General features: G+C 36.3%; 1 protein-coding gene across 7 annotated transcripts in view; it reads left to right on the forward strand.

Moving 5' to 3' along the window:
- Positions 1–22,162, forward strand: part of EYA3 (EYA transcriptional coactivator and phosphatase 3) — a 122,898-nt gene that overhangs the window by 35,273 nt on the left and 65,463 nt on the right. For 4 of the 7 annotated variants that reach the window (XM_028113625.2, XM_028113626.2, XM_028113624.2 and 1 more), the window contains one exon: positions 18,547–18,647. The exons of 1 other annotated variant lie outside the window; for it this stretch is intronic. In XM_028113625.2, coding sequence (XP_027969426.1) covers positions 18,615–18,647 — 33 coding nt within the window. In that variant the 5' untranslated portion in view covers positions 18,547–18,614. Of the gene's footprint in view, positions 1–18,546; positions 18,648–20,442; positions 20,651–22,162 lie in introns of all 7 variants that reach the window. 2 more of the 7 variants (XM_088022539.1, XM_088022540.1) reach the window with 2 other exon arrangements.

The following is a 22,162-nucleotide window of genomic DNA, read 5'->3' on the forward strand; positions in this document are numbered from 1 at the left end:
TTGCTAGAAAGAATGAGACTTTGGTAAAGTGGCAGTTTACAGAAGTACCAATACCAATAGTTTTCCTATATATACAAAGTAACTTTTTTCGAAAATATAATGAAAAATATAACAAGCAAAAAGATAAAATAGGAACATAAATAAATGGAGAGGGTCTACTAAGAGGTATTTTTAAAAAGGAATAACTGGAAATACATATTGTGCTTTTATTTAGGAGAGCTTAATATCGTAAACTTACCATTTTCCCCTAAATTAATTTATTATTTAATGCAATTTAAATTAAAATATCATTGGTTTTTGAAAACGTGACAGCACTGCTCTGGAGTTCATTTGGAAAGCATAAAATCTGAGAATGGAGAATGAAGAAGAGAGATTAGCCTTTCTAAGTGTTAAAACATGAGATTACTGAAAGAAAAGAAAGCCTCTACAACATGTTATGAAATTAAAATAATGTAAGTTAAATTTTGAGGAAGTAGCAAATTGATCAGCAAAACTGAACAGTTTATGTAGAACAGTTTATATAGAAATTTAGTTTATTATAAAATTGGCATTTCAGGTAATTGTAGAAAAAGGCAAGATTTAGTAAGTGTTGTTGGGGCAACTGGCTAAGCATTTGGTAGGTGAAACAAAATAACACCTAATGTTTAACAATTATTATGCATCAGTGTTATCATAAGCTCTTCACATTTATTAATACATCTAATCCTCCCAACAACCTTGTGAGACAGATACTATTATTGCCTCCCCATTTTACAGTTTAGGAGATTGATGCATAGAATCACACAGCAATTAAGTGGCAGAAGGTAGGATTTGAATCTAGGCAGTCTGATTCCATGATCTGTTCTCTTTTTTTTTAAGATTGTATTTATTTATTTGAGAGAAAGAGAGCGTGCACAAGCAGGGGGGAGGGGCAGAAGAGAGGGAGAAGCAGGCTCCCTGCAAGCCCTATGCAGGGCTCCATTCCAGGACCCTGGGATCATGCATGACCTGAGCTGAAGGCAGAAGCTTAACCGACTGAGCCACCCAGGTGCCCCCGCCATGATCTGTTTTCTTAATCACTATGCTGTTATTGCCTCTTTAAGCATATATGTAAATGTAAATAATAAAGCCATAAAAGTGTATTTATAAGTTGGACTTGGGGAAGGCTAAATAGGTCTTAAAACCTAGAAACCTCAAAGGGAAAATAGTGGCAAATTTTATTTCTTAAAAATTAGGTCTTATATTTTGCAAAATAATTGCCATAAGTCGAGTTAAAAGATAAATGACAAGGTGAAAGAAAATATATAAGTAAGAAAACTAATTTCCAAAATTTACAGTGACCTCATTCCAAATATTAAGAAAATGATGAACAATTGCATAAAAATTGGGCAAAAGATACAAGTAGGCAAATTTACCAGAAAAAAATGTCAAACATCTCAAAAAAACTTTTCACTTACAATTAGAGATATAAATCATGCAATTTGAGATCATGTTTTACCTGTTGAATTATGCAAAAATTTTAAAAGATTGATGGTACTTGGTGCTGGTTAAGGCACAGGGAAGTGGGTATTAATGATTGCAATCATTTGGGTAGATTGTCAGGGTTCTTTCAGTCTGGTAGATGTTAGGGTTCATGAGAGAAGCAGAACCACTTAGGAAAAAAAAGATGTATATACACACACATATATATACATGTGTGTGTAAGGGCTAAAAGTACTTAACCTTGTGGGTAAAGAAGGCAATTTTCAGGTATCCTAAAAGGAATATAGTCCAGAGGGTGCATAATGCAGAAAATACAAGTAAGATGTGGACTGACTATACCAAATAAAAGGCTTTGGTACAGAGAAGGAAACGATCAACAAAACAAAAAGGCAACCTACTGAAGGGAGCAGATATTTGCAAATGATACTTTTGTTAAAAGGTTAATATCCAAAATATATAATATATAAAGAACTTTAAACTCAACACTAAATAAACAATCATCTGATCTAAAAATGGGCAGAAGCCTGAATAGACATTTTTCCAAAGAACATGCCGAATGACAAATGTTGGCAAGGATGTGGAGAAAAAGAAACCCTCATGCACAGTTGGTGGGAATGCAAATTGGTACAGCCACAGTATGGCGGTTCCTCAAAAAATAAAAATAGAATTACCATGTGATTCAGTAATTCCACTACTGAGTAGTTACCCAAAAGAAAATGAAAACACTAATTATTCAGAAAGATATATATGCACCCCTATGTTTATTGCTATTTACAGTAGCCAAGCTCTGGAAGCAACCCAAGTGTCCATTCATAGATGAATAAGTAAAGATGTGGTACACACACACACACAGGGATACTATTCAGCCATTAAAAAAAAAGATCTTGCCATTTGCACCAATATGGGTGGACCTAGAGGGTATAATACTAAGTGAAGTTAAGTCAGTCAGAGAAAGACAAATACCATATGATTTCACTCATATGTGGAATTTAAGAAACAAAACAAATGAACAAAGGAAAAAAAGAGACCAAAAAAACCAGACTTTTAAAAACAGAATAAACTGGTGATTGCCAGAGGGGAGGAGGGTGAGGGGTGGTGAAATAAAGGGGATTGAGACTTAATCCTGATAAGCACTGAGTAATGTATAGAATTGTTCGAATCACTGTATTGTATACCTGAAACTAATATAACACTGTATGTTAGTTATACTTCAATTTAAAAAAGGAAGAAAAATATAAAGAGCTTACTCTGTAGGACATACACAAACAGATGTGGACTGAGAAAAGACCATTAGTGAAAAATTAACTCTAATTTCCATAGAAAACATTTTACAGTGGTATAGAAACCAGAATACAAATTAAAAGATTGGAGTTTTAAATTTTGATGAAGTCAGATTTCTTCTTTTTTTTTTTCTTTTGTGGATTTGTAGTGGTTTCATACCTAAGAAATCCACTGGACTGTGATTAGCCTGTGGAAACTGTCCTACCTTATTTACTCTTCCACTCTCGGTGCATAGCAAGACACTTATGAATGCAAAGGGGACTAACATTTTTGGGGTACTTATATTTGTGTTAGGCATATGCATTGTACTAAACTCTTTTTTGAATCTATATTTATAAGAGAAATAAGACTGACCTGCCCCAGGTCAAAGGTTAACAGAGCTAAACCCTTTGACTCTGAATTCCATCTCTTTCCCTTGTATTAAATTGCCTCATTAAATTAAGCAAGCTCCTATAGTGCATTTGGAATGATTGATTTTGTAAAAACTTGATCACAAACTTCTTAGAAACATGTATGTTATAAAGCAAGCTTGCTTAAGTTTTTGCACCCTTTTTGGTATTATACCTATAAGCCCCTTAAATATTTTTTTAAAGAAAACAGTGCTGTACAATGTTAACATCCATAATGACACTCCAGATGATAAAATGATGTGAACTTTTATGTGACTTCTCTTTTAAGGCTTCCAACTAAATAATTCTCTTTGGGATTTCTTTTTTTCTTTGTTTTTGTCAGACACATGTTTTCGTGGTGTCATTGGGTTTGCAGAATATTTTGCTGTGGAGTAATTCTTCTGGCTTGATAAATGTATATGTGTTTTGCAGAAATCTTTGGTTCATTGCCTGTCTCTTAAGTACCTCCTACTTTGTGTTTTTGTCTTTGAGTAAATATCAGTTTCTTTTTTTTTTAAGATTTTATTTATTTATTTGACAGAGAGAGTGCTCAAGAGAGCACGAGCAGGGGGAGGGGTAGAGGGAGAGGGAGAAGCAGGTTCCCCACTGAGCAGGGAGCCTGGAGCAGGGCTCAATCCCAGGACCCTGGGATCATGACCCGAGCTGAAGGGAGATGCTTAACGGACTGAGCCACTCAGGTGCCCCAAATATCAGTTTCTATTTTAGGTGTAATTGCTTCTGAATGATTATATTATAGATCTACCTTTAGTAGCTTAGCATAGGGGTAGAATTCTTCCACCACTCCAGTTTAGTTAGGGAAGGAGTGTCTGTTTGAAGGTAGTCACATTTAAAATTAAAAATTTAGGGGCACCTGGGAGGCTCAGTCGTTAAGCGTCTGCCTTCAGCTCAGGTCATGATCGCAGGGTCCTGGGATCAAGCCCCACATCAGGCTCTCTGCTCAGCAGGAAGCCTGCTTCTCCCTCTCCCACTCCCCCTGCTTGTGTTCCCTTTCTCGCTGTGTCCGTCTCTGTCAAATAAATAAATAAAATATTTAAAAAATAAAAAAATTAAATTAAAAATTTATACAATTTGACCTTATTTAAGTCATCTATGTAATGGAAAACTCTTCTGTTAAGATGATATCAAGTAATACTGCCATTTCCTGTACTCATGAACTGTTGATTCAACTACGTTTATAATTTTATTAACCAACATTTCAGTCTCTGTACTCATAAACTGTTGATCCAACTATGTTTATAATTTCATTTGCATATATTACAGAATTTTATTCAACTTCATATATAATTTTTTCTAAACATGTAAACAGGTCCTATTATAATTGTTTGAGGTATAATTCACATATAATAAAGTCATCGTATTAAGTGTACAGTTCTATGAGTTTTAAAATACATACAATCATGTAACAACCAATATAATCAAGATAGAGAACAGTTCCATCATCCCAACAAAGTTCCCTCGTAACCCTGTGTAGCCAGTCCCTTCCCCCATCCCTAGCACCTGGCAACCACTGATCTCTTTTCTGTCCTTATATAAAAAATGTCATATGAGTGGAATTATACAATATGTAGACTCTTGAGCTTTACTTCTTCCACTTAGCATAATGGAGATTCATCTAAGTTGTTCCATGAATTGCTGCATAATATTCCATCCTATAAATGTACAGTAGTTTATTCATTCACCAGTTTGAAAGACATTTAAGTTTCCAGTTTTCACTGTATATGTGAACAAAGCCACTATATGCATTCATGTACAGGTTTTTGTGTGAACATAAGTTTTCATTTAGGTGGATAGTTCAGAATGGGATTGCTGGGTCATACGGTTAGCTTTATAAGAAACTACCAAACTTTTCCACAATCGCTATATTGTACCTTTTTGCATTCATACTAGCGATGCATGAGCATTGTAGTTGCTTTACATCCTTGTCAGCACTTGATATGGCCAGTTTTCCCTTGTTTATTTCAGCCATGCTAGTGTGTAATGATACCCCTTTTTTAAAAGATAGGCTTTTTATTTTGGAATAATTATTTTGTTATAATTTTAATTTTGGAATAATATAATCTAGGCTTGAAAATAACATTAATCTCATTGTATATTTGTATCAGAGCTCTTGGGTGACCAGGTGCATTGTCAGTGAGCAGTAATATTTTGAAAGGAATCTTTTTTTCTGTGCAGTAGGTCTCAGTAGTGGGCTTAAAATATTGAGAAAACCAGGGCACCTTGGTGTCTCAATTGGTTGAGCATCCGACTGTTGATTGCGGCTCAGGTCGATCTCAGGAGCATGAGCTCAAGCCCAGATTCTGCTCCACGTTTAGCATGGAGTCTGCTTGTCCCTCTCCCTCTGCCCCTGCCTCCAGTCACGCACACATGTTCACACACTCTCTCTAAAATAAATAGAATCTTTAAAAAAAAAAATTAGAAAACCACATCGTAAATTGATGTGCTGTCATCCAGGCTTTGTTGTTAACATTTACAGAGTGCAGGCAGACTAGATTTAGCATAATTCTTAAGGGCCCTAGGATTTTTGAAATGGTAATGAGCATTGGCTTCAATTTAAAGTCACCAGCTACATTAGCCCCTAACAAGAGTCAGCCTGTCCTTTGAAGCTTTGAGGCCAGGTGTTGATTTCTTCTCTCCAGCTATGAAAAGTCCTGGATGGCATCTTCCAATTTAAGGCTTTTTCATCTACATTGAAAATCTGTTGTTTAGGGTCGCCACCTTCATCAATTATCTTAGCTAGATCTTCTGGATAACTTGCTACAGCTTCTACATCAGCACTTGCTGCTTCACTATGCATTTTTATGAAATGGAGATGAACCAACCTCAGCTAACTTCAGATTTTTCTTCTACAGCTTCTTCCTCTCACTTACCCTTCACAGAATTGAAGAGAGTTAGGGCCTTGCTCTGGATTAGGCTTTGGCTTAAGGGGATGTTGTGGCTGGTTTGATCTTCTTTCTAGACCACTCAGACTCTCCATATTAGCAATGAGGCCATTTTACTTTCTTTCTTTTTTTTTTTTTTAAAGGTTTTATTTATTTTATTTGAGAGAGAGAGCACAAGCAGGGTAAGGGGCAGAGGGAGAAGCAGACTCCCCACTGAGCAAGATGGTGGGCTCGATCCCAGAACTCCAGGATAATGATCTGAGCTGAAGGCAGACACTGAACCAACTGAGTCACCTAGGTGCCCCTGCCGTTTTGCTTTTCACTCATGTGTTCACTGGAATACACTTAATTTCCTTCAAGAACTGTTCCTTTGCATTCGCAACTTGACTCTTTGACACAAGAGGACTTTCAGTCTACCTTGGCTTTTGATATGCTTTCCTCACTAAGTTCAATCATTTCTAGCTTTTGATTTAAAGTGAGAGATATGCAAAAAAAAGGATGAGATCTTGCCATTTGTGACAACATGGATGGACCTAAAGGGTGTTATGCTAAGTGAAATAAGTCAAACTGAGAAAGACAAATAGCGTATGATTTTGCTCATATGTGGAATCTAAAAAACAAAACAAACAAACAGCAAGAAGCAAAATCAGACTTATAAATACAGAGAACAAAGTGATGATTGCCAGAGGGAAAGATAAAATGCGTGAAGGGGAGTGGGAGATACAGGCTTCCAGTTGTAGAAAGAGTAAGTCATGGGAATAAAAGGCACAGCATAGGGAGTATAGTTCATGATATTGTAATAGCCTTGTGTAGTGACAGATGGGAGCTTACACTTGTGTTGAGCATAGCATGACTTACAGAGATCTTGAATCACTGTGTTGTATATCTGAAACTAATGTAACATTGTGTGCAAACTATACTCAAAGAAAAAAAATTTTAAAAGAGAAAGAGGAGACCTGATGAGAAGGCACCCTATTGAGTCCAGCTAATTCAATAAACAGGTCACACTGAAAAAATAAAGTGAGAGATATGTGACTCTTCCTTTTACTTGAACGTTTGGAGACCACTGTAGGATTATTAATTGACCTAATTTCAATATTGTTGTGTCTCAGGGACTAGGGAGGCTGAGGAAAGGGCGAGAGATGTGGGAATGGCTGGTCAGTGGAGCAGTCAGAACACATACAACATTTATTGATTAGGTTCACCATCTTGTATGGGCATGGTTCATGGCACCTCAGAACAATTACAGTAGTAACATCAGAAATCACTGATTGCAGATTGCTACAACAAATATAATAATATTGAAAAAATTTGAAATATTGCCAGAATACCAAAATGTTGTATAGAGACACAAAGTGAGCAAACGCTGTTGGGAAAATGGTGCCAATCGACTTGCTCAACACAGGGTTGTCACAGACCTTCAACTTGTAAAAATCAGAGTATCTGGGAAGTGCAGTAAAGTGAAGTGCAACACAGCAAGGTATGCCCGTAGTCTATAGAAGAAAAGGAGGAAGTAGGGAGGGGCTCTTTTGAACAAAAGTCCATTGGAGGAAAGTGAGTTCTGGGTGGTGATGGTTTCTCGTTGGCTGGGCTAGGAGGATATTTTCTGTCTTACCGCTGGGGTAGTAAAGTAGGCTTCTTCCTGTTGGGGTCTGCAGTTGACAAGTTGGTAGGCTTGAGAGCACCCCCTTCAAGGCCTTCCATCTCCATTTCAAACGAGGTTTCCTTTATTCATTTTCACACTTAACAAGGATACTTGAGATGTCATTTTTGACCTACTCAGATAATCCAGGATAATTTCCTCATCTAAAAATCCTTAATTACATCTGCAAAGATTCTTTTTTTCCAAATAAGATTACATTAGTTCGTTCTGGGGATTAAGGTGTCGACCTTTCTTTTACCAGAAATCTATTTTCTGTGTATATATGTGTTTGGGGAAGGGGATTCTCTCTCTCTTTCCCTCCCCCTCCCCCCCTTTTTTTCTTTTTCTAACTTTAAACTTTAGTCTGTTAAGGGAGAGAAACCTGAGGGCTCCTAATTTCTATATGAGTAGTACCTGTGCTATGATCCCTTGTTATGGATGTGATTTAAAATTTTGATTTAAAGTATATCATCCTTGGGGCGCCTGGGTGGCTCAGTCGGTTAAGTGTCTGCCTTGGGCTCAGGTCATGATCCCAGTGTCCTGGGATCAAGCCCCGCATCAGCCTGCTTCTCCCTCTCCCTCTGCTTGCCTGTCTGCCTGCTTGTGATCTGTCAAATAAATAAATAAAATCTTTAAAAAAAAATTTAAAGTGTATCATCCTTGCTTTTACTTGAAGGGAACTTTTCAGTTAACCCAGACTTCAAAATGTTATTCCTCAGGTCAGTTAACAAAACCTTGTAAAGAATTAAAGTTGTGACTTAGACATCCCTGGTTAGAAATGGGAAAAGTGGAGATTTGAATTTTTTGTGCCTCTAAATTTATTGAAGTTTCTTTAGTGAACTGGTTTTAAGTAAATATTTAGAGGAATCAAGAGCCTAGAAATTGTGCTTGATTGAATAAATATTTATTGAATGCCCACAGTGTGCTGTCACATACTAAAAAGAAGAAAGTGGTCTCTGCCACTGTGGAATTTAGGATCAAGATCCCCCAGGAATCTTAGGACCAACCAAAGGAAAATTAGTAGTTGTTTTGTTCGGGGGAAATTATGCTCAGAGACAGAGATTGTCTTTGCCAATAATTTATTTAACACAGGTTCATGGGAATTATAATTTATAATATTAATATTTTACAAGCCAATAGCATAAAGGATAATGTCTTGTAATAAGCCAATAAAGAAAGAACATACTGCAAACTAATGATAAATATTACCCTACTCCTCCAGGCAAAGGGGAAATGAAAGAAAGAAAGTCCAAATTTAGTTGGAAGTGTACCTTTCTACAAGCTGGTCTTGGTAGAGTCAGTCATTCCAACTAAAAGCTGGGTATCAACTGCTGCCTCAGGTCCCTTGCTGCCAGGGCATATAGCTAGCTAACAAACAATAATACTGGTGTTGACAGCAAGGTGGGTTGCTCTGAATGTTGTTACTCCAGGAACCACTGCCTATGAGGAGCAGCCTCACCACGGCCACAACAGATGTGCCTTCTACTCCTGAGACTGCTGCATTGTTTATTGCCACTGCTGACCACAGGTAGTCTGCCCTTAGCATGAGCAAGCTTCTTCAGAGGGCTATGTAGATCAGCAACTGCTGACCACAGGTAGTCTGGCCTTAGCATGAGCAAGATCTTCAGAGGGCTATGTAGATCAGCAAAGAATAGCCTTGCCCAGACTGAACACTGTCGAGGTGGTGGTCATACCTCTTGGTTTTTAAAGTTTAAAAGTCCATCACTTGATGAAGACCACTGCTCTTACCATGGTATAGTGACTTAGTGGTCCTTGCCACTCCAGGTGCAAAAGTTCAATAAGAAAACCCTAATATCCAACTTCAAAACAGTTCCATCAAAACAAGCTATTTAAAATAAGTTCATACCACAACTTTGTCCAAAACAAGCTTTGGGAAAACATGGATTTGAAATTATAACAAGTCAGTACACAACAAAGGTATTAACAGAATTGTTAACTGCCAGACTTACAGACCATAGTAGAGATCAGAAGAGTTTTGAAGATTTCTTAATTATTAATAAACAGGGAGCTCTTTCACTAACAACATTGAGGTTTTAATAGGTTAGGAGGTATTTTAATTTTCTAAAATCATGATGCTTATCTCTGAGTAGAAATAGTAAAAGAATTTATTTTCATATACCTTGTAATTAAAATCACCTGTTTCATTAACAGTAAATCAGTCTGTACTTTGTAAATTAAAGACTTAAGGCTGTAAAAAGAAATTAAATTGTTATTTCTGCTAGACTGCACAAGAAGTTAAAAAGTAGCATAAAAAAAGAATCTTGTTTTAGGATTTGGGGGAGGTCCTTAAGATGCCAGTTAACATAATGAAAAAGTTTTGAATTTATAAATTTAAAACATTTTTAAAATTATGCTATTATACCATGAAGTCAAAGTAATGTAACAGAATAGTTAGAGATTTAATGTAGGAAAGGAATAAATAGCCTATGTTAATATTAGGAATGTAGTTTTAAAAAAGGGAGTCGTGAACATACTCAATTCTACATGAAAGGAAAAAAGCTTCAGATGAGGGACTTCATAGTCTTGGGTTCTACTTCTGGTTCTGCTACTTAAGAGTCTTCATGAGGCAGTGTCTTCACCTCTTTGACTTTAGTTTACTCAACCCTGAAATAAAGATTAACTCTAAAATCTATATTCCTTGTAGCATTTAATGTTATGTATTTTCTTGCATTCATAGAGTGAGCAGTTTCTGTCCAATAGGATAAAATCAAATGTGAAACGTCTTCTGATACCAAATTATTTAACTAGTGGAAGTTCAGTGCTTTTGTACAGAACCATCTCTAGGATTGTGTGTAGGGTCTAACTTGGCTTCTTTCTTATGGGAGATAATGGAACAAAAAAATTTAATGAATCTTTCTGCCTATAGTGCTGTCTTGAACTTCTTTAAGATTTGGGGTAAGGGAGGATCAATGCAATTTGTTTATTTTTTAAAGATTATTTTTTAAAATTTATTTATTTGAGAGAGAGACAGAGAGAGCACAAGCAGGGCGAGAGGCAGAGGGAGAGGGGGAAGCAGACTCCCCGCTGAGCTAGGAGCCTGACGTGGAGCTCCATCCCAGAACCTGGAGATGATGACCTGAGCCCAGCCACCGAAGGCAGATGCTCAACCATCTGAGCCACCCAGACACCCCAGGATCAATGCAATTTAAATTGCTTTTCCCTCAAAGTTGAAATTTTTTTCCTGAGGAAAAAGGGTGGGGCAAGAATGGAGGACTTGTGTCCAATTTTAGCTTAATGTCTTGAGGAACACTTTTTTAGGAGCATTTATAAAATGTGCATAGGGGCGCCTGGGTGGCTCAGTCGTTAAGCATCTCCCTTTGGCTCAGGTCATGATACCAGGGTCCTGGGATCGAGCCCTGCATCATGCTTCTCCCTCTCCCACTCCCACTGCTTGTGTTCCTGCTCTCAGTATGTCTCTCTCTGTCAAATAAATAAATAAAATCTTTAAAAAAATAAAATAAAATGTGGGTAAACATTTTACTATACAAACCTTAAGACATCTAACGTTGTATCCCTTTGGGTCTGCGTTTGACTCTTAACAAATTATATTTAAGCTGTTATTATTCCATAATTAATGTAAAATCTTTTCTTTCACCTTTAAAATGAGCTTATTGAAATAGGTTACAGTTTCCATTTTAATATAGAATGTTTCATTAGTAACTTGCAGCATAGGTAAGCCGTTCTCCACATGTTGATTGTTTCTGAGTTTTCATTTCTCTGAACAAATTTACTCTTTTTTGAATTAGTTAGCTTTTTATCCCTCTTCAATTTGGGTGGAAAAATTAGAAAATCAGGCCACGGGCAATTTTATGACTTGTTTTATATACTCTAGCCAGAGAACAGTCTGAAGATAACATATGATTTTACAGCTGTGCCCGAATATCTTCTTATTGCTCAGATAAACTCAATTTTGTTGTTTAGACCTATTTTTGGTGTTTTCCTAGGTATGAAGTAGTGTCTTAAAAATATTAAAATTTTTTCAGTTAGTAGTAAGAATCTTTTTTCCCAAGAGCTGATTTGATCTTGGTGGTTAATCTGTTTGTATCCTTTGATGAATGTGTATTTAGTTATGGTTTGCCACATAACAGATGATCTGTAATGTTGAATTGGGTGGGTTTATATTACAGACATTAAGGTTTATCATAATTATTGCAGGTGTTGCTTCTATTTATTATATTTTATTTTTAAAAAATTTTTAAAAGATTTTATTTATTTGAGAGATGGAGCAAGAGAGAGCAAGAGAGCACAAGCATGGGGAGCAGCAGAGGGAGGGAGAGAAGCAGGCTCCCCGCTGCAGCAGTGAGTCTGATGCGGGGCTCCATCCCAGGACCCTGGGATCATGACCTGAGCTGAAGGCAGACGCTTAACCAGCTGAGCCACCCAAGCGTCCCTGTTTTTTATTTTTAAAAGATTTTATTTATTTGAGAGAGAGAGAGCAAGCACGAGAAGTAGAGGGAGAGGGAGAATCACACTCCCCACTGAGCAGGGAGCCTGACACAGGCCTCGATCCCAGGACTCTGGGATCATGACCTGAGCTGAGGGCAGATGCTTAACCGACTGAGCCACCCAGGCACCCCATGTTATATTCTTTTAATCTTAGATTTGTTTATTCTTCATTGCATGAAAGTGTATTTTATATAATCAGATCTGTTGATTTGTTGCTTTTGCTTTCTTCTGTTGCACACAATTCTTACATCTCTTTTCCACAGATGAGATAAGTATGCTAATCTGCTTTCTCCAAAATTTATTGAATGCTTTGTTCTTCGTTTACTTAGAATTAGTCATGTTTTTCTCCACATTGATATTGTTTTTCTGGCAATAAATATATATATACACACATATATTTTTTTTTAAGATTTTTTTTTTTTAGGGGCACCTGGGTGGCTCAGTTGTTAAGCATCTGCCTTTGGATCAACTCCTGGGATCAAGCCCCACATCAGGCTCCCTGCTCACCAGGAAGCCTGCTTCTCCCTCTCCCACTCCCCCTGCTTGTGTTCCTGCTCTTGTCTCTCTCTCTGTCAAATAAATAAAATCTTAAAAAAAAAAAAAAGACTTAAGTAATTTCTATACCCAGTGTGGGGCTCGAACTCACAACCCCAAGACCAAGAGTTGCATGCTCCACCAATTAAGCCAGCCAGGTGCCTCTGGCAGTATTTTTTAAATTGATTTTTCTCTACTTAAAACACTTTTGTTTGTTTTGTTTCAAGTTTTTATTTAAATTCTACTTTATAAGCACTTTTTAGATTTGATCATTGCTTTGGTATTTCTTGTTTTGTGGGTCTTTTTGTATTTTTTTATTTGGTAAATATACATAACAGAATTAACTTTTTTAACCACTTTAAATATACCATTCAGTGGCATTAAGTACTTCACAGTGTTGTGCAACCATCACCACCATCCTCTAGTCTCTTTATTTGATATATTTCTACCTTAACCTGAAACATTATTGCTATTATTCTCAGGCAAATTGTTTAAATCTTTGAGTCCCAGTTTGCCTTGTCCATAGTATGAGGATAACACTTGTGTCTTTGGATTGTTGTGGAGATAAAACTAGGTAGACAATAAATGTGAAAATATTTGCTATATATGCTTGGTAAATGATTGCTCTCTCATCCTTCCCACTGTAATTGGTTTTAAAGGCTGTTGTAGGGTATATCTTCCTTAATTCCCTCAATAATTCTCCACTACTCCAAGATATTCATTATTATTTTTGCCTAATTTCCGTAAGACATTTGTAGGTATTGGAATAAACCTTTGTTCACTTCTTGTTTGAAACTAATGTATAAGTGCAGTAGATTATAAAGCTCAAATTACTAAATGCCCGCTGACACTGCTGATAAGCAATGTTCGGCAGGAAACCACAGAAATGTTTTTTTACATTTTGAAACCATTTTTCCTGACATCTTTTCTGATTCTGCGTTATAAGGCCTCTTAAGTTTTTAAATTGGAGTTTATTTTTAAGAGAGATCTTTAGGTTTTATGTTTGGCACTTTGGGTGTTAGGGCACTAGTTTCTGAATTCATCTATGGATCTCCTTTAGAATAGATATTGTTGAATAACAGTACTTGAAGCAGTCATCTTAAAGCCATTAAAAGACGGTGGTTTGCTTATTGTTTTCATTCTTCAAGGCATACGTATAATTATATTTGAGGATACCATGGTAGACATTTGCTAATTATGTACTTTTAAATCCTAAAGTAATCCACATGTTAATCTTAAACGATGATATACCACTTTTTTGATACTTCTTTAGATTACTGTTGTTTATAACTATTATTGCTGAGATATATTTAATTTTGGGAAAGATGCTGTTAATTTTCCCCAGGGAAACTTCTGTAGCCTTTTATTTAGCATGTTCTCTCCCTCTCTCTCTTTCTCTCTCTCTCTCTCTCTCTCTCTCTATATATATATATATATAGCCTGGGAAGAAATATTAAGTAGACTTCTAAAATACAGTGTGGTCAGTGATTAAATTTATGGGCTACATGTTTTCTCTTTAGGACTGTATCAACGATATTCAGTTAATCTGTGCACACTTAGCCACATGCAAGTCCCCCTTTCAGGACCTATAATCAGAATGTTGTGCTCTATTTAGACACTTCTCTTGATGTTATAATTAAGAGTAGTGTATACTTTATTTTCATTGAAAGCAATTTGATCTGTGTGTGTGTGTGTGTGTAGAATATATATATATTTTCCCCCTTCCTATACGTAAGAGCTATAATAACATTGCAGTTACCAGGTTTTTGCTTGTAGCCATTTACAGTTATAGGGTGAATACTATGTTCAACTTGGTACAAAGCAGAAATTAGGAGGTAGGAATCTAATTAGAGTTTTGAAGTAAAATATTTACTAATTATTTCCCTTCTAATACTTAACGATTAAAAAGAAAAATTATGGCTGCCCATATTACAAAAGTATCCTACTTTATTTATGAACATGTGAAATCACAGTATTTAAAATTGTGTGACCTTTTCGAATCGAAACAAAAGTCCTTATTTTTTCACTGTCAGCATTTGCAGATAGGGAAAGTCTTCAGAAGTAATACTATTTCTGTTCTTAGTTGTAGAATTGCCTAGATTTCTGTCCATAAAAGCATCTAGATACTGACAAACTCTCATGATTTAAAAGGTGTATTTAGAAATCAACAGTAAGAATTGAAACTAGAAAATTGTGAGAAGACATTTTCCAAATGCTTAAAGGTACTTAAAAGATTAACTCAGCATGTTTTGTAACTTCACTGGCTGTTTGACTAAGTTATAAGTAACTGTATTTAAGTTGCATTAAGAATCTACTTTCCACTTCTATGTCAAATCATTGTATTTTTGGATATTTTAGAAGATGAACTTCATTTTTAGTATACAGTAATGTCAGGTTACAGTAATGGTTTACAAAACCCACAATTAGATTAAATTCTAGAACTAGTACATGGAATGAGAATACTAAGATTTGTATAGTAATTCTGTACTTTTTAAGTTATCAAGTACTAGAGCACTGTGTGTTATACAGCACTTCCGTCTGGTTGCTAGTAAATGTGACTTGATTGTAAGCATGTGTCACTTACAGAAAATGGTGTGAGATCTTAATATTAAAGTTTTAGCACATTGAGAAGTTCTAGGAATGTGACAAATACTTGCATTCTTGTATTTAGTAAGTCCTTATATTTCAGGTTATTCAAATTATAAATTGGAAGGAAGGAAAACTACTGTATTGATACAAACTAGTGTACTTAGATGCATGTTCTGATGGAAATACATAATTTATAGTCAATAACATATTACATACGCAAATGTACCACAATGTATGTTTGCAACTTTACGCGTTTTACATGTTGCCAGTAGAATCCCAGAAGATGCTGTGATAAATCATGTGCTTTCCTTGTTAGATTGCTTTTGTTTGTTTTATTTTTTTTTAAGGTTTTATTTATTTATTTGACAGAGAGGGAGCACAAATAGGCAGAGCAGAAGACAGAGGGAGAGGGAGAAGCAGGCTCCCTGCTGAGCAGAGAACCGGCTCCATCCCAGGACCCCAGGATCATGACCCAAAACAAAGGCAGACACTTAACCAACTGAGCCACCCAGATGCCCCTCCCTGCTTTTATTTTAAATGATCAAAATTATTGGTGATCATTGATCAGTTACTTGATTTTTAAAGTTTTTTCCTAACTATAGAAATTATGCTCCTTTTATTCCCCTAAATTGAAAAGCTGAGAAAATAAAGGTGATTTTTAAGATGGAAACAACATTGCTTATTTTCAAAGAAGAAATAGAGGTAGAAAGAATATCTTCCAATTTTTCCCCTAAAGTTTTCTTACAACTTACCATAGAATTTGTCTTAAGAAAAATAGAAAATTCTTTCCTTTTCATTATTAAATCACTGTTATATTGCCATATTTCTAAAATAAATTCAAGATTTTATTTTATTTTTTTTTATTTTTTATTTTTTTTAGATTTTATTTATTTTTTTGACAGAGAGAGACACTGCGAGAGAGGGAACACAAGCAGGAGGAGTGGGAGAGGGAGAAGCAGGCTTTCGGCTGAGCAAGGGAGCCTGATGTGGGGCTCCATCCCAGGACTCAGGGATCATGACCTGAGCCGAAGGCAGACGGTTAACGACTGAGCCACCCAGGCGCCCCTAAAATTCAAGATTTTAACATTTAGTTTTGTATGACTTGAGAATTTATTTCCCCACAATTAAGAGTAGTATTTTTTACCTTGTAAAACCTTTGATCCCTTTTGATCAATAAAAAAAATATTCTCCTTTAATGTTTATATTTTTTAAATTAGTTCTTGTGTTAAAATTAAAGCACATGTTATTGAGTATCGTTTTTTTAAAACAATTTTTCTTAACCTTCTTCTTGCCCAGAGGTAGATTTTATAATCCTTCCCCCATGAGAAGGAATATCCCTTCCCTCTCCTGTGCTGAGGATCTACTAATTAGAGATTGCAATTATTACGTATGGCTTTCAATTAAATAAAACATGGAATATTATAACTTTTTGTTTAGGTGAGAGATGGTCTCACAAAAATCCAACAAATGAGATATTAAAGCATTACACTTTCCTCATGATTTGGCCCTATTTTCCTCCTCCTTTGGGGATGAAATTATATTTGTACATTTAGACAGTATTAAAAGCCTATAAAATAAAGAATTTCAGTTTAAATCTAAGATAGATATAAGCTGGTAAAACATAAAAATGTTTCATTTTTCACAATTGTGAATCCGTTTCACGTCACATTGATTATGCTCTTCTGAGGAGAGCAAAACAAGTTCAGGCAAGATAGCTCCTGTGGGCTTTAGTTACTGCGCCCTGTAATTCTGCAGCACCAATTACCTGCGTCATGTAGTTGGAGAACTTGGCTTTTGAGGCTCAGTTTGAGCTACACGTGAGTATTGATCACCAAGTGCTTCTCACCTTTTAACTTTTTTTCTTTTGACATCTAGGTCAGGGAAGGGAGTAAAGCCATGGTAGAGTTGGACAGGTTTGCATCTAATCACATGTGTGTTCCCTCTTTTTCCCATTCTGGAGTGTGGCTGTAAAATAAAGTGTGTTCTCTTGCATCTATATAGAGCAATAGAAGGGGAGGGGTGGTATTGGCACAACTGAAGTTTTTCATTTCCCTTTCCATTTTTTTTTATCTCTTTTCATTACTTCAGCAATAAGGTTCTATACTTGATTTAGCTTTATATGTTTAGTTACAGTGGTTGGTAGAAGTAAAGACAGGTGTGACCTTCATTAAAATCATAAATGATCACATCTGTTTTGGAGAAGTGTCAGTTTCATTTGTGTTAAATAGATACGGAATTTTTGTTTTTATAATGTATTTAGTTTACTAATACCTACCTGTCTCTTTCTTGCCAGCAGGCTACAGTAAGATGCTTATACCAGTAAATGTGGGGCTTTGAGTCCTCTATTTTTCTTTTTTAGTTTAAAAACCAGGACAGGAAGAGCAGGGTCTGAGAAGGTAAAGAGTTTGCTTAAAAATTGACTAGGTAGTGGGGTGCCTGGGTGGCTCAGTTGTTAAAGCATCTGCCTTTGGCTCAGGTCATGATCTCAGGGTCCTGCAGGGATCAAGCCCTGCATCAGTCTCCCTGCTCAGTAGGGAGTCTACTTCTCCTCCTCCCTCTGCTCCTCCCCCCGTGTGTACGTTCTCTCTCTCTCTCTCAAATGAAAAAAAAAAATTGACCAGGTATAGCATATTTAGTGGAGCTTGTTATTTCAGAATAAAATTGGGTCTTAGCTTTACATGATTTTTTCCTTAATTTTAAAATTCAGGGTTTTGTTTTACTTATTTATTTGTATTATTAAAATAAATCCAGAATTTTCCTTTAATTACATATATACAGATAGTTGGTTGTGAAAGTATTTAATTGATACTCCAGTTTGTCCCATTTAAAGTGATTCAGTGTGTCTGTGTTAACAGTTATGTAAATGTTCCACATTCAAGCAGGTTAGATGTTATCGTAACTTACTTGCTAGGCTGGTTTTTATCATTTTTTAATGTAACAATAATCCTAAAATCATGTTTTAGTTATCTGCACATGGCTGTCATTTAAAATGTTTAGTGCATTAGGCACTATAGTAACCGTGTTTTAAGTACAGCAGAAGGGGTTCCACGTGTTGGCTTTTGCGAGGTAGTATAAAGGTCATTGTGTACACCTATCTTGACTTGGTGCAGCATGTCAATTTTGAAAAGCCACGTGCGGGTTTGAGATTTTGAGATTGGGACTCACGTAGAAAGCTTGGAGTAACAAAAAGTTAAAAAAAATTATTCTCCGATGGCCTCAATGATAATGCTTTAAGAAATCATAAAGGCTTTGATTCTCCGCCCCCCCCCCCCTTTATAAACAGACAGTGAAGACTGCTGACGGACGCTCGCAATCCAGCCACATAAACGTTAGGAAGGAATACTGGTCCTCATGGAAGAAGAGCAAGACTTACCAGAACAACCAGTAAGTGTCTCCTTTAACAATTTAAAGTTTTTTATAGAAAAGCTAATTGTAAAAGATTTTAAATATTACTCAGTTATACTACAGATTCCAAATTAGAATAAAAATAAGAAAAAGACTTCCTAATATTTTCCTTCTAAGAAAACAGTGTTCTTAAATTCACATTTTGTTAAATTAATTCTAGGGAGTCTGCTTAGAAAATTCAGTATTACAAATTACATATTGTATTTGGAAATGTCACATTAAAGAAGAAAAAAACACCAATGGCTATTCTTACAGTTTTTAGAAAATAAAAGAGGACATCTATTTACCAGTAAAACAGTATATACCATTTTGCCAGAAAACTTAATCTTTACCTAAATTTCTCTGATTGACTTAAGTTTTTAAAAAAGTAATAGTTGACCATTACCTAATTGTTAAAAACAGATAAGATCCTAGAGTCTAGGTTAGATTCTTAATTTCTTTTAAATATTTAATATAAATAAATAAAATAATTCTAAATGTCCCCAGGTGATACAGATTTATTGCCTTTACCATGGCCTTTTGTTTGTTTTGCTCTTTCTGTATTTTGACTCTTAACATTTAAAAAAGGAAAGCAGGGGTTCCTGGCTGGCTCAGTCAGTAGAGCATCCAACTCTTGATCTCTGGTTTGTGAGTTCAAGCCCCACACTGGGCATGGTGCCTACTTAAAAAATAAATAAATAAAATAGGAAAGCAATAGTAATCATTCTTTCAAGATACTTTTATATTAAAGAATCTTTTCCTTTTGTGTTATTTCTTTTTCTGAAGTTAGATAAATTCTGAGGCAGTTTACTGTCCTGAATGAGCCTCTTGTGTTTCATATTAAGAGAAAATGTACAATGATATATATTTACCTTTATGAAAATCCAACTTAGAAAAACTTGAGTTTTGCAAGCAGATAATAGGGTATGTTTTTCATGTTCCAGATGTATTCTTTACATCACAGAAGGATGGACATTGCTTGCCTGAAGACCTTTAATACATTTTTAATATTTGTTTTTATGTTGAGAGGTACATACTAATGATTACTTTGCCATTATTCTTTTAGCCCTCTCACTTAAGGTAAGTATAAAACTAGAGGGGCGCCTGGGTGGCTCAGTCATTAAGCGTCTGCCTTCGGCTGAGGTCATGATCTCAGGGTCCTGGGATCGAGCCCCGCATCGGCCTCCTTGCTCAGCGGGAACCCTGCTTCTTCCTCTCCCACTCCCCCTGCTTGTGTTCCCTCTCTCGCTGTGTCTCTCTCTGTCAAATAAATAAAATCTTAAAAAAAAAAACTAGAAAGACATAAGCAATTGGTAAAATGACCTTGAAACATATAAAATGTCATCCCTTATCCATGATGGGGCAGCAATAATCAGGGAAATGGTAGAACTAAAAATCGTCCCAGCGGTGTTCCTAGGATATGTACTATGAGAATAAATAGCTGAATTAGCGACATTAAATGTGCCAAAGAAAATTATGTCATTGAATTTTTAATGTAGCAAGACAGAGGTCTAGTCAGGAGGTCTAGTTTCAAGATTTACGTGCTGATACACTATTGAAATGGGTATTGTTAGTTACTCCTTATTTATTGAATGTAATGAGAATTGTGAGGCTGACCTGCTGGTGAGTAATCTTTTCTGGTCTGCTTCATTTCCTTACTGTTCTGTTCAGTTTCTGTAACATGATGTGTAAAACTTGATTGTTACTTAAGAAGGTGAGAAATTAAAGCATTTTACTTATTTTTTTTGAAACTTTATTGAATTTTTTTTAACTTTTTTTTATTTATTCATTTGAGACAGAGAGATACAGACCATGAGCAGGGGGAGGTGCAGAGGGAGAGGAAGAAGCAGGCTCTCCGCTGATCAAGGAGCCCGATGTGGGACTCGATCCCAGGACCCTGGGATCATGACCTGAGCCGAAGGCAGAGGCTTAAACATCTGAGCCACCCAGGCGCCCCGAAATTAAAGCATTTTAAAAAACAAATTTTCTGCTGACTGTAAATGGTAATTGTCATAGGGTATCATTTACTTTGATTTGTGCCTAAGTCTTAATTTATAAAGGTAACTGAGTGACAACATGGGGAGGTCAATGCCATTGAAAGAAAAGTTTAATGTTACTCACAGTCCTTAGAAATGAAAGGCATGGCACACCACACAGGGCCATGGGGGAAGCACCAATGTCAGTTAGGAGGCAGAAAGGAGCAAGGGGAATGCAGACGCCACAGCCTTTATTGGGGTTTCCACAGGCAAAACAAGGTAAACGATTTAAGTTTAGTTTGTTTGAATAATTCCGAGGGCTTTTGGGGGTATTGCGGCTCTCACTGGGTATCTGGTGTCTAGCTCTGGGTGGGGTGATTATAGGAGGGGAAATACTTGGTATGTAAGTTGGATAAAGGAGATGCATCAGAGTATGGGCTCTAGATCACAAGGGAGATGTACATAGCTTTGGTCCATAGTTTGTCCCTATGATTAGCGGATGCCAAATAGACAAATACAGAATCTAAGAAAACACGGAATATTTATGAACTGTTAAAAATAATTAGAATAGGAAGAGTAAATATTGTACTTTGAGGAGAAAAGTCTTCACAGGCTGTAGTAGAGATCTGAAATTTGAGTAGAAAGAATGGTTCTATCCCAAATTGATGATAATGAATAAAACCAAGAGTTTTAACCCTACCGTTACCTGTATACATAGAGAGATGTTACTGGTAGGCATTATTACCTGGAGTTATGTTTATTCTTATTATCTCTTCTTGTCTCTTTCCTACTGAATTATCCCTTTCATGTTTCTTTACTACTTAACTTGCTTCATCTTAAGCTTTGTTCAGGTCATTGTTCACAATGCAACATAAATCCTAGCTGGGGGTTCTCTCTTTCACTCTCCCTTATTGCCAATCAGTCTTCAATCAGAAATGATTCACTCTATGGTCACCAGGTACCTTGAAATTACTCAGTCTCCTCCCCACCCCCCTCCTGCAGCCCAGTCTTCATCTTTTTCAGATACACTGAAGCAGTTGTATTATTGTCCGAACTGGACAATACTCTTGAAGAGTAAAAGGGAACACTAACCAGACTTGGTTTTGGGATAAGAGGTATAAACCAAGACTGTCCCTGGCAAGCTGGAAGCGCTTTAAAAACTCCCTTTGTGGCTGTCAGGGGTGCTTTCCGAATTCAAGTTTTTAAAGGATACACATCATAGGAAAAGTTTTTAGAAGAATATACAGCAAACTTAATATTGATTATTTCATGGAGGTGATGGGTCAGAATAAGATCTTTTCTATTTTATACATACCTGAATGGGATTTTTTTAAATATGAGCATGCCTTTTGTGTTTAAATTTTTATTTTATTATTTTTTAAAGATTTTACTTATTTATTTGAGAGAGAGACAGAGATAGAAAGAGCACAAGCAGGGAGAAGAGGGAGAAGCAGGCTCCCCGCTGAGCTGGCAGCCTGATGTGGGGCTCCATCCCAGGACCCTGGGATCATGACTTGAGCCGAAGGCAGATGCTTAACA

This window comes from Eumetopias jubatus, unplaced genomic scaffold, assembly GCF_037043125.1.
Source record: "Eumetopias jubatus isolate StellerSeaLion01/CBP00866 unplaced genomic scaffold, mEumJub1_p1.0 scaffold_4, whole genome shotgun sequence".
In the NCBI taxonomy this organism is placed as follows: Eukaryota; Metazoa; Chordata; class Mammalia; order Carnivora; family Otariidae; genus Eumetopias; species Eumetopias jubatus.